The sequence below is a fragment of the Atheta coriaria genome, unplaced genomic scaffold, assembly GCF_025399875.1.
Source record: "Atheta coriaria isolate IRGN ID8LTWV9N9 unplaced genomic scaffold, Caltech_Dcor_3.1 hic_scaffold_9_pilon, whole genome shotgun sequence".
Taxonomy (NCBI): Eukaryota; Metazoa; Arthropoda; class Insecta; order Coleoptera; family Staphylinidae; genus Dalotia; species Dalotia coriaria.
Window position 1 is genome coordinate 8406763 of NW_027045451.1, and position 15105 is coordinate 8421867.

At 36.8% G+C, this 15105-nt stretch overlaps 1 protein-coding gene and 1 long non-coding RNA gene across 3 annotated transcripts in view; one reads left to right on the forward strand and one right to left on the reverse strand.

Moving 5' to 3' along the window:
* LOC135797917 (protocadherin-like wing polarity protein stan) overlaps positions 1-4895 on the forward strand; it is a 22318-nt gene extending 17423 nt beyond the window's left edge. Inside the window, 8 exon segments of the mRNA XM_065310498.1 lie at positions 63-228; positions 270-2057; positions 2119-2293; positions 2295-2555; positions 2614-3208; positions 3263-3709; positions 3776-3938; positions 4132-4895. Of these exon segments, the coding sequence (XP_065166570.1) occupies positions 63-228; positions 270-2057; positions 2119-2293; positions 2295-2555; positions 2614-3208; positions 3263-3709; positions 3776-3938; positions 4132-4162 (3626 nt within the window). The 3' untranslated portion in view covers positions 4163-4895.
* A 5367-nt stretch (positions 4896-10262) lies between these two features.
* Positions 10263-14540, reverse strand: LOC135799177 (uncharacterized). Of its 2 annotated transcripts, XR_010549916.1 has the most exons (5): positions 14428-14540; positions 14257-14287; positions 11339-11444; positions 10974-11261; positions 10263-10853 (listed from the first exon to the last, which is right to left on the reverse strand). It is a non-coding gene; the product is annotated as an uncharacterized lncRNA (long non-coding RNA). The 2 variants fall into 2 exon arrangements; XR_010549915.1 differs by having other exon boundaries at positions 10263-11261.
* Between the last annotated feature and the right edge of the window lie 565 nt (positions 14541-15105).

Consider the following 15105-nt stretch of genomic DNA (forward strand, 5'->3'; position numbering starts at 1 on the left):
ACATTGTACTTCGTTCGGTTACGTATTGCTGTGATCATGAAACTGGTCCAATGCCGATGCAGGGAAAGTGTTATCGGACAAAAATGCGATGCGTGTCGAATCCGTATGCTGGTTATTGAGGGCCAGAAGGTGGTTTATGATGGTTGTCCAGAGATTGCAGCGAATGAGATTTGGTGGCCTCACTTCGTTTGGAATTGAAGCAATTGAAGTATGCGAAAGTCATGGAAGGCAGCTCGGGCTTTGCGATAATCAACTCGGCGGATGGCAAGCTCTGATTTGTTCAATTGCACTTCCGATCGATTTGTCGAATTGAGAAATCAGTTATCAATGATTGAAAAAGGCGAGTTGAATTTAAACACTTTTGTTGCTATCCAATTAGCTTCGGATTTACACAAAGCTACTAATGTTACGCCAACACTTTATGGCGCTGATGTTTTGATCACGTATGATCTGATTCAAGAGTTACTTAAACACGAAAATCGCATGCATGGACTTAATTTAACTCACAGTCAAGATAAAGATTATATCAACAACATTGTGCATTCAGCAAGCGCCATATTGGATCAGAAGTACGATTCACATTGGAAACGCATCACTGACGTAAGTGATGGTAGTGCTGAGCTACTCGTTTCCTCACTTGCAATGTACATCAATATATTGTCAGATAGTCAACATGATACATATACCAGTCCATTTGAGTTGGTGTCACCTAATTTAGCGATTGGTTTGGATGTTGTCACACCAGAATCATTATTTGGATACGAACAGGAAATCATTTTACCTTCTGATAGCAGTTTTACAACGGAAAAAGTTATACTTCCAGATACATCACAATTTTTGGATGTTACAAATCAAAATACACCTAGTGGACCAGGACCTCTGGTAGCATTCCCAAAATACAACAATTATTTACAAGATAGGAGTAAATTTGATATGTTATCCAAAATATTAGTACCCTTAAAACTTCTTGGTATTAAACCCATAGAATCAGGAGAGTTGATTACTAAACACAGCCTCCCTGAAAATGGGGCTGTTATCAGTTACGCGCAATATAAACAAGCCGGTGAACTCTTCCCTGCGCTGTATGATGATTCCGTGCTTAGACGTTGGGGTGTGGACATTACAATCGGATCTCCACTAATGTCAGTTAGCATACTTGTGCCTGAATATGTGAACGCCGTTTCCCCATCGACTAAAAACCAGCCCAAGGTGTTTTTCGAAGAAGGCTTACTACCATCAGGAATGAACTTTAAAGAATTTGATAAGAAATCATTCGCTGATGACAAACATGAAAATGATGCATACCTGAGATCTGAACGTTTTAAACGCTCCAATCAGAAACTGCTGTACAAAAGTTTAAGCAACGTGGTCTTGGATCTTCCAATTAGATTGCAAATCTGGCTGGATCAAGAGAAGATGATTTTCAATGAAAGATCAAATCCACAATGCGTGCACTGGTCAACCGCACGAGGTTTTGGTGAATGGTCTCGAGTAGGATGTCACACTGAACTTGACAGCGATTGGTTTGATCTGGATTCTGATGATCCACTATTGGTAAACTGTACTTGCAATCATCTATCAACTTTCGCTGTTCTCGTTGATGTAGTGGATTTGGAATACATTCCCGAGCCGTCTTTAATGGAGAATATCTCAACGTACAGTTGCTTCTCGATTGCTTTGCCGCTTTTATTCGCTACATATTTATGTTTGGCGTTTTTGCGTGGAGCGCAAACTAACTCAAACACAATCAGAAAGAATCTGGTGCTTTGCGTATTCTTGGCAGAGTTATTGTATTTCATAGCGTTGAAGGCAAGAAGGCCAATGGTTTCCAATGAAATTGCTTGTAAATTGTTTGCGATGAGTTTGCATTATTTGTGGCTGGGTGGATTTGCTTGGATGTTAGTGGATGCGATACATCTATACAGAATGCTGACAGAAATGAGGGATATTAATCATGGACCTATGAGGTTCTACTATTGCATTGGATATGTCTTGCCTGCGGTGATTGTCAGTTTGGCTGTTGGTGTACGAGCTCATCAATATGGCAACTATTACTTGTAAGTTTATTCTACCACTCTATTAATATTAAGTATTTTTTTAAAATGTATTTGATTACAGCTGCTGGGTATCGTTGTATGAAAGCGTTATATGGTCAGTGGTGGGTCCAATCTCCATTTTGGTTTTCTTCAACTTGTGCGTGCTGTTGTTTGCCGTTCGTGCTGCTTTTACACTCCAAGATCACGTAATGGGTTTCGGTAACCTAAGGTCCCTACTATGGGTCTCTGTTGTTGCCCTTACCTTTATTGGGAGGTGCCTGGGTACTGGCACTATTGGCAGCTTCAGAAAAACATCCACTCCTGACTCCGTTTTTGTCAGTAGCAGTTTTGATACACGCAATATTCTCATTGTTGGGTTATTGCATTGCAAACAACAGGGTGCGACAACATCTAGTGCACATGATTCTACGTTGCATGGGGAAGAAGGTGCCTCTCTTGGAGAACAACTCAGTGGCGGGTGTGGGCAGCACAAGCAGTCAAAACATCAATGCGCAATCGGTAAGCAGTTGTTCGTTTATTCCCGGTTTAAATATTGATTTAAAATTTGTTGTTTTAGCGTTCTGCATTGGCTTACCATTCAAGTGCAATTGAGGCAGTCCGCAGGAACGTTGGCATCTCCACCTCGAGTACCACCTCGCGTTCAACAACTAAAACTAGCTCAAGTCCCTATCGAAGCGATACTCACTTAAGACACACTTCAACGAGTACTTCAAACTACAACTCTACAAGCGATGTTCCTTCGTACCTTCGCGGATTTGATCATGAGTCTGCTTTACACCGCCATAGGGAAATTCCAGAAGAAGATCGTAGAGAAAGACGACATACACGTGAACATTCAGGACATGGACATGGTCATGGTCATGGTGGTGGAGAGAGTGATTCAGATTCAGATGGTTCCGAGGGTCGTAGTTTGGATTTAGCGTCTAGTCACTCTTCCGACGACGACGAATCTAGCACAAGAAGACATCGTACTAAAAGTAATGGCCAATCACGTCAGGGTTACCTTCCCAACATCACTGAGCATGTGGTAACTAGATGTGGAACTCCACCTGCATTGAACGTTGTGACCAAATCGCAACTGTTCCCTGCTGTGCAACCTTACGGTCCTCGATGGTCCAGTCAACTGCCGGAGTCATATCTCCATGGTTCAGGTAATAATTTAATTATTAATTTCGTTTGTGATTTTAATTCTAACTTAATGATAGTGCCTGAAGTTGGTCGTTGGTCAGCAGAGACTGGTTCCGATAACGAATTCTGCCATAAAACAGGCTCACCCAATCCTCTACCAAACCCTGAAATGCCAGGTGAAACGTACGTACCACCAACGCAGTCGGAACAGTACATGATGCGAGCACATTACGATCAACAATACGTCACCAATATGGGTCACATGGGCAATCTGGGCAATTTGGGCACACTGAGTAATTTAGGTAAAAGCAACTACAAATTGGGTGCGCCACATGACAACATGAACTACCATGAGTACCCGGATAGATGCTCCGATGTGGAAGAGAAACACCACGTCGACGACAAGTATTTATTTCCTTACACAGCGGAAGAGGACCATCTAACCACTAATAATTACATGCATCCGCCGTCGAGTAGGATGATGTCGCCAATTGGAGGGCATACAAACGACATTAACAATCCAGGTATAAATTAAATCAAATATCTGTAATTACACGACACCATATTGTTTAATGCAATGAATTTATTAGGCATGGATTATCACGGTCCGAGAATGGGTTCCCGGATGGGTTCAGTACTAGGATCTGTTCACGGATCGCTTTGTGGTAGTGCCAGGGGATCGCCATCTCCAATGATGCCTCACATGCCGACTATGATGCATTCTACTCATCATTCAACGCCCGATCCATCACAGTAAGTTATTACTTTATTTTACTCTATGTAGCCTTACAAAAATACTAATGTATGGTGTTGGCTGTTATTATAACTCTTTCTTTGTTCATGCCTACGTAAAGATGGTGTTGGGAATATGGTCTTAACAATTAAGGTGAGGTGTCGACCCTCTATCTTAATGCAATAAATTAAACAATAATGGTTTTGTTCACAGGAAAGAAATAGATGAGGAGACATCTGTATAGCACCAAGCGTGTAAGCTCTCTGTGAGCGTCGTCAACACGCGACATTGTAATTCTAGTGCGAATATGTACAAATTAAGTTTTAGTTCACAATCTAATTTAAGTATTTATGATTTGCCAAGCATTGTAAAAACAAAGCATCTACATGACATTCCATCAGAGTGATAGGTTTGAGGCGTTCACGAGGAATTGACTTTGATTAAGACTGTTTTAGCGATGAAGGAAGACGAACGACAATCCCGCCAATCTGCAAACAAATTTGCCACGCGATCAAAGCGAAGAAAAGACATATTTATTGCTTGCTTTTTTTCAGCGAATATACCATGACACTTGTGGGAAGATATTTATATTTATATACTTGTACACAGATTTTATTAGCGTGTAAAAAAATTGTATTTTTGCCATAGAGTTCGTGGTTGTCGATGCGTCAACGCGAGCACCGTAAGGTTTTGTACGTACTTAATCGACGCAATATTCGTATTTGTGATATTCGTCGACGTCTAGTTGGTTAGTTTAAATAATTTCGACCGAAGTATGTTATTATTTGCCAGGATTTAACAGTGCCTAAAGTAGCTTTTTGTACTCTTGAGTGAACTGTGTATTTTCCTAGGAAGGGTGAGGACATGTAAACAAACATTGAGATCTCATCGGACTGATTTTTCCACACGATTTTTTGTACGTTTTGTGCAATTCTATTGTTCCATAGTGTAATTTATATAAGATATTATATTAATGCATTCCTTTTATGTATTTACACTATTAAAAGTCTTATTTATGCTATTTAGATTTAAAATACGGTAATTGTAAATTTTATTTTTCTTGAAGAAAAGGTAGAATATTTTAATTTTAGAATATCAAGTTTTACATTCTTATTTAAATTAAAATGACCCTTGGAACTCTATTATGCCAGTGCTGCGCTGAATTTTGTTTTCACATGGCTAGTCTCATAATATTGTTAAGCCAGATAGCGTTACGAATACCGTTTGTTCACGTTCTAGACTTAAGTGCTCACCATAAGTAGATGGGGTGTAAACTAGTCGCAGCTGATTTGCGCAGCTGAGTTGTCTGCTCTATTTACACGTTTTGCATAACGCAGCGAACAGCGTTTCGCGGTGCTTTATCGGCGTTGTGCAGTGAAGATCCGTCGGCCGTCGTCCGTCGTCCGTCGGCTTTCTCCCAATGAGCAATCAAGTAAGTATATGAATTTATGATATAAAGCAATGCATTATTTGTTGTGTATGACATCGGGTTAACTACCAGTCATTTCTACGACGAATTAAAACTTATTCTAGTTTGTATTTTCTACGTTTCAGGACTTGCCTTTTATTTGCGGTGGTGTTGATGTTCATTTCAAATTACAAGATTGCTGCGGTTTTATTGCCGGTTACTGTGTGACTTTGTCGGTCAATCGAATACATATTCCTGCCATGTGTTTTTTCCGTCATTAGAGTTCTCGTGCTTGAGAAGTAACTTTTATCTGACCATTTCTGAATGTTTGTTTTCTCCGATGTGTGAATATATTATTATTTTATTGTATCATAGAGTATACCAAAGCAATATTTGAGATTGATAGGCATTATTAAATTGCTTATGACTGACATTTTCACAACATCAAGTTTGCTGTATATATGATAAATGTGTTTAAAATTTAAAACCCTGCTATTAGTAGATAGTCGGTTAGATGGCAATTACGACGCACGTTTCGCGTTAAATATTGCTTGTTGGTGGTAGTGAGTGTAATACGTCCGTGTATGATCACGCGATTTCGCACAAGAGATAAGTTTGTTTACCTGCTGATATCACATCTTACAGTTCATATTGGCATCGTTCAAGCAAGTATTCTTCACCTCAAGTCAAGTAATATATAACTAACAATTTTACATTAGGTGTATAGTTTATTATAAAAATCTAAAACATTGGAATTTATTGGTGAGAAATATCCGGAATGTTGTGTGTGTGTCGTAGTACTTGTATATTAAGAATTAGTAGAAGTAACTCGTGTTCAGGTACCGTACGGAGATAGCGGTGAAGTGATCAGGTTCACGGCAACGTACGAAGGTAAAGTGGTAGAAGTGACTCGTGTTCAGGCCACCGTCTGAAGGTAGCGGTTAGAGGTCACTGTGTTCGTGGCACCGTACGAAGGTAGCGGTAGCGACCGTGTTCAGGGCACCACACGAAGGTAGCGTAGAAGTGATCGCCCGTGGGCACCGTACGAGGCTAGCGGTAAAAGTGACTCGTGTTTACGGCACCCTACGAAGGTAGCGGTTGAAGTACCGTGTTCAGGGCACCCTACGAAGATATAACACTTTATTTTGCCTATTTTAATAATTTTATTTTATAGATATATTAATAGTCGCGGTGTTGTAAAACATCAATTATTTAATTATTAACGGCTATATACAGTAATCTTATTCCGAAGACAATTAGAAAATAATAAATTATTTATTTATTTGTATTGGTACATTACAAATTCCTGTTTATCTTTTATTCTATTGCGGCCCAAAACCAATATATTCTTTTCTTATGCCGAGAAATATTGAAAGTAAAAAGCATGGTTTTCGTATATTGTGAATTTTACTTTCACTCTCAACTACGTGTTTACCTTCACTTCGTTTGTGTATAAACAACTTTTGTTCGACTGACGCTACGTAACGCTATCGCTTATCGCTACGTACCCGCCTTGTACCTGGTTTCTGCGCAGCGCAATGGAAAGTCGTTTTCACCGCGTAGCGTCCGCGCGAACGCGTGTCTCTAATCGCTACGCGTTTTCAGACTTAAATTATTCAATTAATCATCGTGTATTTTCTTTCGTCATCAACAAAATATTCGGAAACGAGCATGTGTGCTCGTTTTGTTTGATGAGTTGCGGCGGTTAGACTGTTCTAAGTGAGATATAAGTGTCCGTTAATCTCAAAAGCGAGTTTTCGCTGATCAGATTTATTTCTGGGTCAAAACTTTCTTCTTCATCAATGCACTGGTACGTGTTAATCACTTTTTTCGCGGATAGTTAAGACGGTTTAACTTAAATTGATTTTTATTCTATTTGAGGATATTAATTTTGCAGATTACAAACACGTGGTAGCATTTACCAAAATTCTTAACCTGTTACCGAAAATAACATGCATAATTTAATTATTACAAACACACTGTCTTTAAAAAAGTATCTGAGGATTATTAAAATGACAATATTCATGTGGTCGACTGACGCTTCCACTTTGCCGTCGACCGTCGGCTCGTTCCTCTTTTCGCTGAACGAAATCTAATTACACTCTTATCATCATTAAATTAAAAAGTTTCTTGTTGATCTAATATAATCTTATACGTTGAAAAAGTTTTTCGCTATAATAGTTTTATATATCTTAATAATATTTACAAGTAAATAGTTATTTTTATCGTATTTACATGTCAAGCTGCTCCGTTGATTTGGATGTTTTCCGCCTGATGTTCTATCAATTTATGATGATGCTTCAATTCGTCGAAATACCTTAAGTAGTTGATGATATCAACTGATAAATATATACACAATATATAATAAAAATGTAAGTGTTTTATTCTTGAATCTTTTACTTAACTTTTCCGGATGATTTTGGGTAAAAATCTTTGAATTTAGTATGTTAAAAATATAGTTGTTTCGGTATAAATTTCTTTCGTCATGATGTGAATGTTGATCAAGTATTTGTACTTTAAAATTTTCCTTTTATCACCCTGTATATATGTTTTCCTAACAGTACTTTAGTAAATAGCCTTATTTTGTGCTCTTTTTGAAAGTGTTCTTGTTTTAAACCCTGATTTTAAGTTTTTTGTAACACCCTGTTTAATAATTTCCCGGAGCATCGGTGGAAACGAGCAATATTTGTAGTGTTTTCCTTTTGGTTGAATTTTCTATATGTGACAATCGTGAAAAAAAAACAGCGCGATATTTGGAGTGTTTAATGATTTCCTGTCTGCACCTAATTTTCTTTGTAACACCCTGTGGCTATTTATTTCCGTTTTCAATCACGATGATAATTGACTTTGCTAATTGCTTTACCCTGCTAGAACTTCATCACTAAGTGGTACGTATTGCTTGTGCTGTTTAGCAGGTCGTAAGTCCTGTTTCAATATGCCAGCATGAATTTTGTTGACTTGTAAAATCTATACTTGTATTATTTTACATTGTAATATTAATAAAAGAAATGTTAAGAAATATTATGCCTTTTAGGCTTTGAATGTACCTCTATTATTTCAGGTATTGTGGTCTCTAAGAGTATTCCTCTCTCAGGCATGATCCCCACTATAAAATTGTTAGCGTATCTTGTACATTTCGTGTACCAATCTTTCATTTCAGCTACAGGTCAGAACAATTTGTAAGAATATGCTTTTAAGTGTCACCTCCTCTTTGAGACTTAAACTTAGAAATACCTAATAAGTATCATCCTATATGAGTTTCCTCTGGGATGATCCCCCACCATAAAAAATTGTTGATATGCCTGATAATTTCGGGGATGAAGCGCAGAGGCTATCGTAGCTGTAGGATGGGTCGGGAGCAATGGATTACTACTGATTCTAGCGAAAGTGGACTGCTCCAACGACACGGACCAAAAAAATTTAAAAATCTGATCCACTCCCTGTTGCTCTTCTTTTCTAACTCCTCCTTCTTCTACTCTCTGTTCTCTTCCTTCTGTCTTCTACTTTTCTGCTGTTCCTTCTCTTCTACTTCTCCTATTTCTTCTGTTCTCCGTTTCTCAACTTACTTTCTACTTCTCTTATTGCCTCTTACTTCTTGTATTTCAATTCTCTTTTCGTTGCAATTCATATATGCAAACCCAAATTACACTCCAGATATTTTATATTTGAGAAAAATGCCTATACTGAGATTCGATCCGTGTTCGCTAGTATGCCAGCAGGTACACGTCTCCACTCGACCACCGAGTGTTTTTATCATTGTTATTTGATTCTTCTATATATGTTTCTGGTTTTATGATGTTTTTAAAAACAACAACATAATTCAAGCAACAGCAATACATTGTACACGCTTCACGCAATAAGATTTCATATACTCAATATATGATTTCAGACACAGATACTCGAAAACAACAAAGGGGACGCAAGAAAGAAATAAGAATTAGTTTATAACATTGCAATGTATTTTATTGTCAACATTCAAAATACATATATCTTCAAATAATAGAAAACATTGACGAATCTCAAATCTCGTAGCAGTAAAGACTTACTTTTAAAATGTGCGCACCTCCAATACTTTCATGGATACTGCAGTTTCCATGACTCCTAAATTCAAAAAACTGAGCACCAACGTTAGTTCATCCGCAGGAATTAATAATAAATCCAAGTTTGGTCAATACGCAGAAGATAAACGACTGCTGATAAACACGCAATGGCTATGCATATAAGACCTACACCGTGGCAGATACTCCCACAACCGAATAATATTAGCGACGGCCGACGGAACATCCCGCGCACAAGGAACCGATGATTAGGTTAAATAAGCCACATTAGCCTGCCAAAGGCCGATAAAGCAATTAAGCAGAATTAAAGTAAGAAATGCGAAAAGTCGCACGAAGATCGACTGACGAACAAAACACGTGTTAACCGTAGCACAGCGCGCGATCGACTAAACTGTCGAGAGAATTGATATCAGGCGTAAACAAAGCAGATAGCCCCTACCAATACTTTCAAAGAAGCAAGAAAACTGACGCGCTGCGCCGACACAAGCAGCATAGCAGACACCAAACAAAATTAAAAGCATCAGGGTAGTATTTATTACTTTTGATTCATTCAATTTGATTTGAGTACCGCTCTGTTTGTGTACCAATAATCCTAAATTATTAAGTACATCATTTCACAACTTGGTTATTTGTCATACATTTTAAAATTAAATTAAAAATCCTATCTTACCAGTGGTGGAGTCGCAAAAGAGGTTTAAATAGGTATTACAAAATAAATATTATTCCATCCAAGTACGCGTCTCCGTCGACTTAAGCCTAGTAATATTATTTAAGCAATGTCTTTGATAGTCCTGACGATGTCCTCACCGGTGAAACAATTGTAGATCCTTCAATTAAACCAGTGCAAATAACGCTCTAAGTGAAAATACATTTATAAGTTAAAAATTTACAAGTTTCGACTTGTAATAAGCAAATTTAAGTGTCGATTCTGTACCGCCATAGTGCATTTAATGTTAAACGCTATTTGCGACACATGACAACACATCCATAGCAGTAAATGGCTACCTAATGAACTTGTTGATGAAATGTAAAATGTTATTTTGAATTGACTATTTAAAGTGCTGTGCTTTACCGCTGCACTTAACAAAGCAAAGAGTAAATGCAAACTAACAATTTACACTTGATAAACAATTATTGTCCAGTTTTGGGCCTCTTTCGCATACCTCCGTGTACTGTATCTTTTTGCTTTGTTATCATTTGTAATCTACTGCTTTCAAAGCAATATTTCAAACAATTTAAAATTATTGTAACATTTTGTGCACAGAATCAAAATAAGCCGAATTTTGCTCATTTTAGTCTAAATTAAATGTATAACAAAAGTTTTAAGTTGCTTATCTCAGTCAAATTAAAAAATAACAAAAGTATAAAATATAGAATAAAATAACAATTTAATTTTATACTCGCCGTGGAATTGAATATGTCTATAGTAAAAACAATGCCTTTCATCAATCGACGACGCCGCGTTAAACCTAAAACGCACACATTATAAAAATGAAACGTATGCATATTTTTAGTCTTTCGTGATATGAAATGCCCCAAAGTATATGAAAAATCATGGAAAAAATAAAATATTATATAAGATTACTTACATTTTGAGAAAAATTAGGCAGTGTCCTGAGAACACGTTGTAAAGAAATCTAACGATGCTTTCTTGTTTGGCTTGTTCTATTTTCAACAAAACTCTCTCCAATACAGGGCGAGAAATCATTTTGTACGGCACCATAATCTGCGTAAAAAAATAAGGAAAACATTAAATTCTATCACTTACAATTTGAAACAAGTCCGAAAATCCTAATGCGTTCTGAGGAAACGAAAATACGCTTATCGTCATGAACGCGATAGCCCCGTGCAGATTAATAGGTCGCTTCCACATCCACCTGAGGTGAAAACAAAACTGCGTTAGCATAACAACGAACAAGGAGTAATTCAAACAATTTACATCCAATTTACTCACCTTGGTACTGATTCTCACGGCAAAGTAGACTAGAATCCGAAAATCAATTTAACAGCTCATCTTCTTAAAAACGGTTCTGTTGTTCTTGAGAAGGCGCTCCCGAGAACTATGAGAAAAGAGAATTAAATATAGTAGTTATATATAGTTTATAGTAGTATTTTTTATGTACAACTTCTAAGGCTCACATAGAACACAAACATTTATGCAAAGGTTACTTCACCCTTTATATGTGTGTAGGAAATAAAATAAAAATTTTAAATATTTATGTTTTATGTAACTTAATAAAACAATACTTCATATATTATATTTATGTATAATTGTGACAACTTCCGAGGCTAAGTTAACACACACGTGGTTTGTAAAGCGTACTTTACACTTTATAAAACACGTTTAAATGTCAATAAACATATATTAATTTCCTTTTCTGTGTTACAGTGTTATAATTGTAACTCAACACCATATAAAATTAACCTAATAATTATATAGGTTATTACATTGATTTAACAAAAACAAAAATAAAATTTTAAATATTTATGTTTTATGTATTATATTTTATGTTGGCATTCGTGGTTGGTATAATTGTGAAAATCTATTGAGGCTAAGTTAACACACACGTGGTTTGTAAACCGTACTTTACACTTAATATAACACGTTTATATGCCAATAAACTTATATTTACTTCCTTTTCAGTGTTAGTGTTATAATCGTAACTACACTTTTTAAAATTGAAATAAATAATTATATACCTGATTATGTTAACTTAAAACAACAAAAGAATTTTTTTTATTATATTGTTTACTTTATAACTTAGATTCAGCCAAATTTCCACCGAGTGTTTTGAAAATTCACACAAATCGCCAAAGTTTCAGAGCAATTTTAAGGGAGTTCTAGCGTAATTTCTGGGGGCGGAAATATTGCATCGTATAAAATGCCTATCGCTTTATCTAAATTTGAAAATATCGTTAAAATCGCACAAACGGTTCCCGAGATACAATCAAATTTCCACCGAGTGTTTTGAAAATTCACTCAAATCGTAAAAGTTTCAGAGCAATTTTAAGGCTTTTCGAGCGTGATTTTGGGGGGCGGCAATGTCGCATCGTATAAAACGCCTATCGCTTTATCTAAATTTGAAAATATCATTTAAATCGCAAAAACGGTTCCCGAGACACAATCCAATTTCCACCGAGTGTTTTGAAAATTCACACAAATCGTAAAAGTTTCAGAGCAATTTTAAGGCATTTCTAGCGTGATTTCTAGGGGCGGCAATGTCGCATCGTATAAAATGCCTATCGCTTTATCTAAATTTGAAAATATCGTTAAAATCGCACAAACGGTTCCCGAGATACAGCCAAATTTCCACCGAAATGTCGCATCGTATAAAATGCCTATCGCTTTATGTAAATTTGAAAATATCGTTAAAATCGCACAAACGGTTCCCGAGATACAGTCAAATTTCCACCGAGTGTTTTGAAAATTCACACAAATCGTAAAAGTTTCAGAGCAATTTTAAGGCATTTCTAGTGTGATTTCTGGGGGCGGCAATGTTGCATCGTATAAAATGCCTATCGCTTTATCTAAATTCGAAAATATCATTAAACTCGCACAAACGGTTCCCGAGATACAGCCAAATTTCCACAGAGTGTTTTGAAAATTAACACAAATCGTGAAAGTTTGAGAGCGATTTTAAGGCATTTTAGCGTGATTTTGGAGGGGCGGCAATGTCGCGTCGTATAAAATGGTTATCGCTTTATGTAAATTTGAAGATATCGTTAAAATCGTACGAACGGTTCCCAAGATACAGCTAAATTTCTACAGAGTGTTTTGATCAGAGCAATTTTAAGGCATTTCTAATTTCTCGGGGCGGCAATGTCGCATCGTATAAAATGGTTATCGGTTCCCGAGATACAGCTAAATTTCCACCGAGTGTTTTGAAAATTCACACAAATCGTAAAAGTTTCAGAGCAATTTTAAGGCATTTCTAGCGTGATTTCAGGGGGCGGCAATGTCGCATCGTATAAAATGCCTATCGCTTTATCTAAATTTGAAAATATCATTAAAATCGCACAAACGGTTCCCGAGATACAGCCAAATTTCCACCGAGTGTTTTGAAAATTCACACAAATCGTAAAAGTTTCAGAGCAATTTTAAGGCATTTCTAGGGGGATTTCAGGGGGCGGCAATGCCGTATCGTATAAAATGCCTATCGCTTTATCTAAATTTGAAAATTTCATTTAAATCTGACAAACGGTTCCCGAGATACAGCCAAATTTCCACCGAGTGTTTAGAAAATTCACGCAAATAGTAAAAGTTTAAGAGCGATTTTAAGGCATTTCTAGCGTGATTTCAGGGGGCGGAAATGTCGCATCGTAGCAAATGCCTATCGCTTTATCTAAATTTAAAAAATCATTAAAATCGCACAAACGGTTCCCGAGTTACAGCCAAATTTCCACCGAGTGTTTTGAAAATTCACACAAATCGTAAAAGTTTCGGAGCAATTTTGAGGCATTTCTAGCGTGATTTCAGGGGGCGGCAATATCGCGTCTTATAAAATGCCTATCGCTTTATCGAAATTCGAAAATATCATTAAAATCGCATAAACGGTTCCCGAGATACAGCCAAATTTCCACCGCATATTTTGAAAAGTTGCAACATTTAATATGAAACTCAGGATTCGGACCCAAAATGGTAATGGAACATCGCTAAAAGGCTAGAGTTCAATCTAAACATATGAATAGAGTAGGGCACACGAAAATATTACAAATCATTCGCGAGATAAAATCCATTGATATTTTGGGCAACATGGCACGCAACTATGTATCTTGTGTCATTATAACTCGAAGTTTGAACGCAATATAAACTACATCTCGTACATGCGTTCACCGTGAATATTTCAATAAACATAATTAATATAAACATACCAATGCCAGTCAGGTCCCAAGCAGAGCAAAACTGTAATTAAAAGAAAATATTAGTTGAGGAATGCCTCAACTACGATGTATTGTTATGTTCACATATCTGATAAGATAAACCAAAGTAGCAACACAATCCCTAGTGCATATAACAATGTCTAGATATAGCTAACAACTTACCCATGCGCAATGAGTCCTTCTAATGCAGACCATCAATCAACATGGTTGCTACAAATGTCCAATTCACTCAGTGACCGCGTGCGCGACGCACAAACACAAAATATAAACTGTGCAAAACTGAAAAAATTGATAGTCAATGCGATAGTGATGATTGCAACTAAAAAGTTCAGCGCATGTGTGGCGCCCTCTAGTTACTATAGGTTTAACTAACAAGCGCAGATCGTGCATTGCGCCATCTATTTATTGAAGATTCAACTATAAAGCTAAGAAAGTACTAGCACCACCTAGTTGTGGGACATCCAACTGACGTACATTACAGTTTAAAGCATAGTAGAATGTGATATAAAATTCCGCGAAGATATTGATAATAATTGTTTTAAGTTGCTTAATTTAAATGCAAACTTTGCAAATCATCGAAGTCCAGTTGATCATATAAAATCATAGTAAAACAAGAATTAATTACTCTCTAATTAACAAGAAAGCAAATTTTTGACGACAATTATACTTTTCCTAATACTTGGCGAGACTGAACTTACTTCTACGGGACTAAACAACTTTTCCGTTACAATCTAACTAAAGCAGAATAGATACAGGGTTTTTTCTCTTACATTTTATTAAAATGTATCAAAAACACCACAACTTGATGTCAATGTCAACGTTTTGCATCTAACATATCTG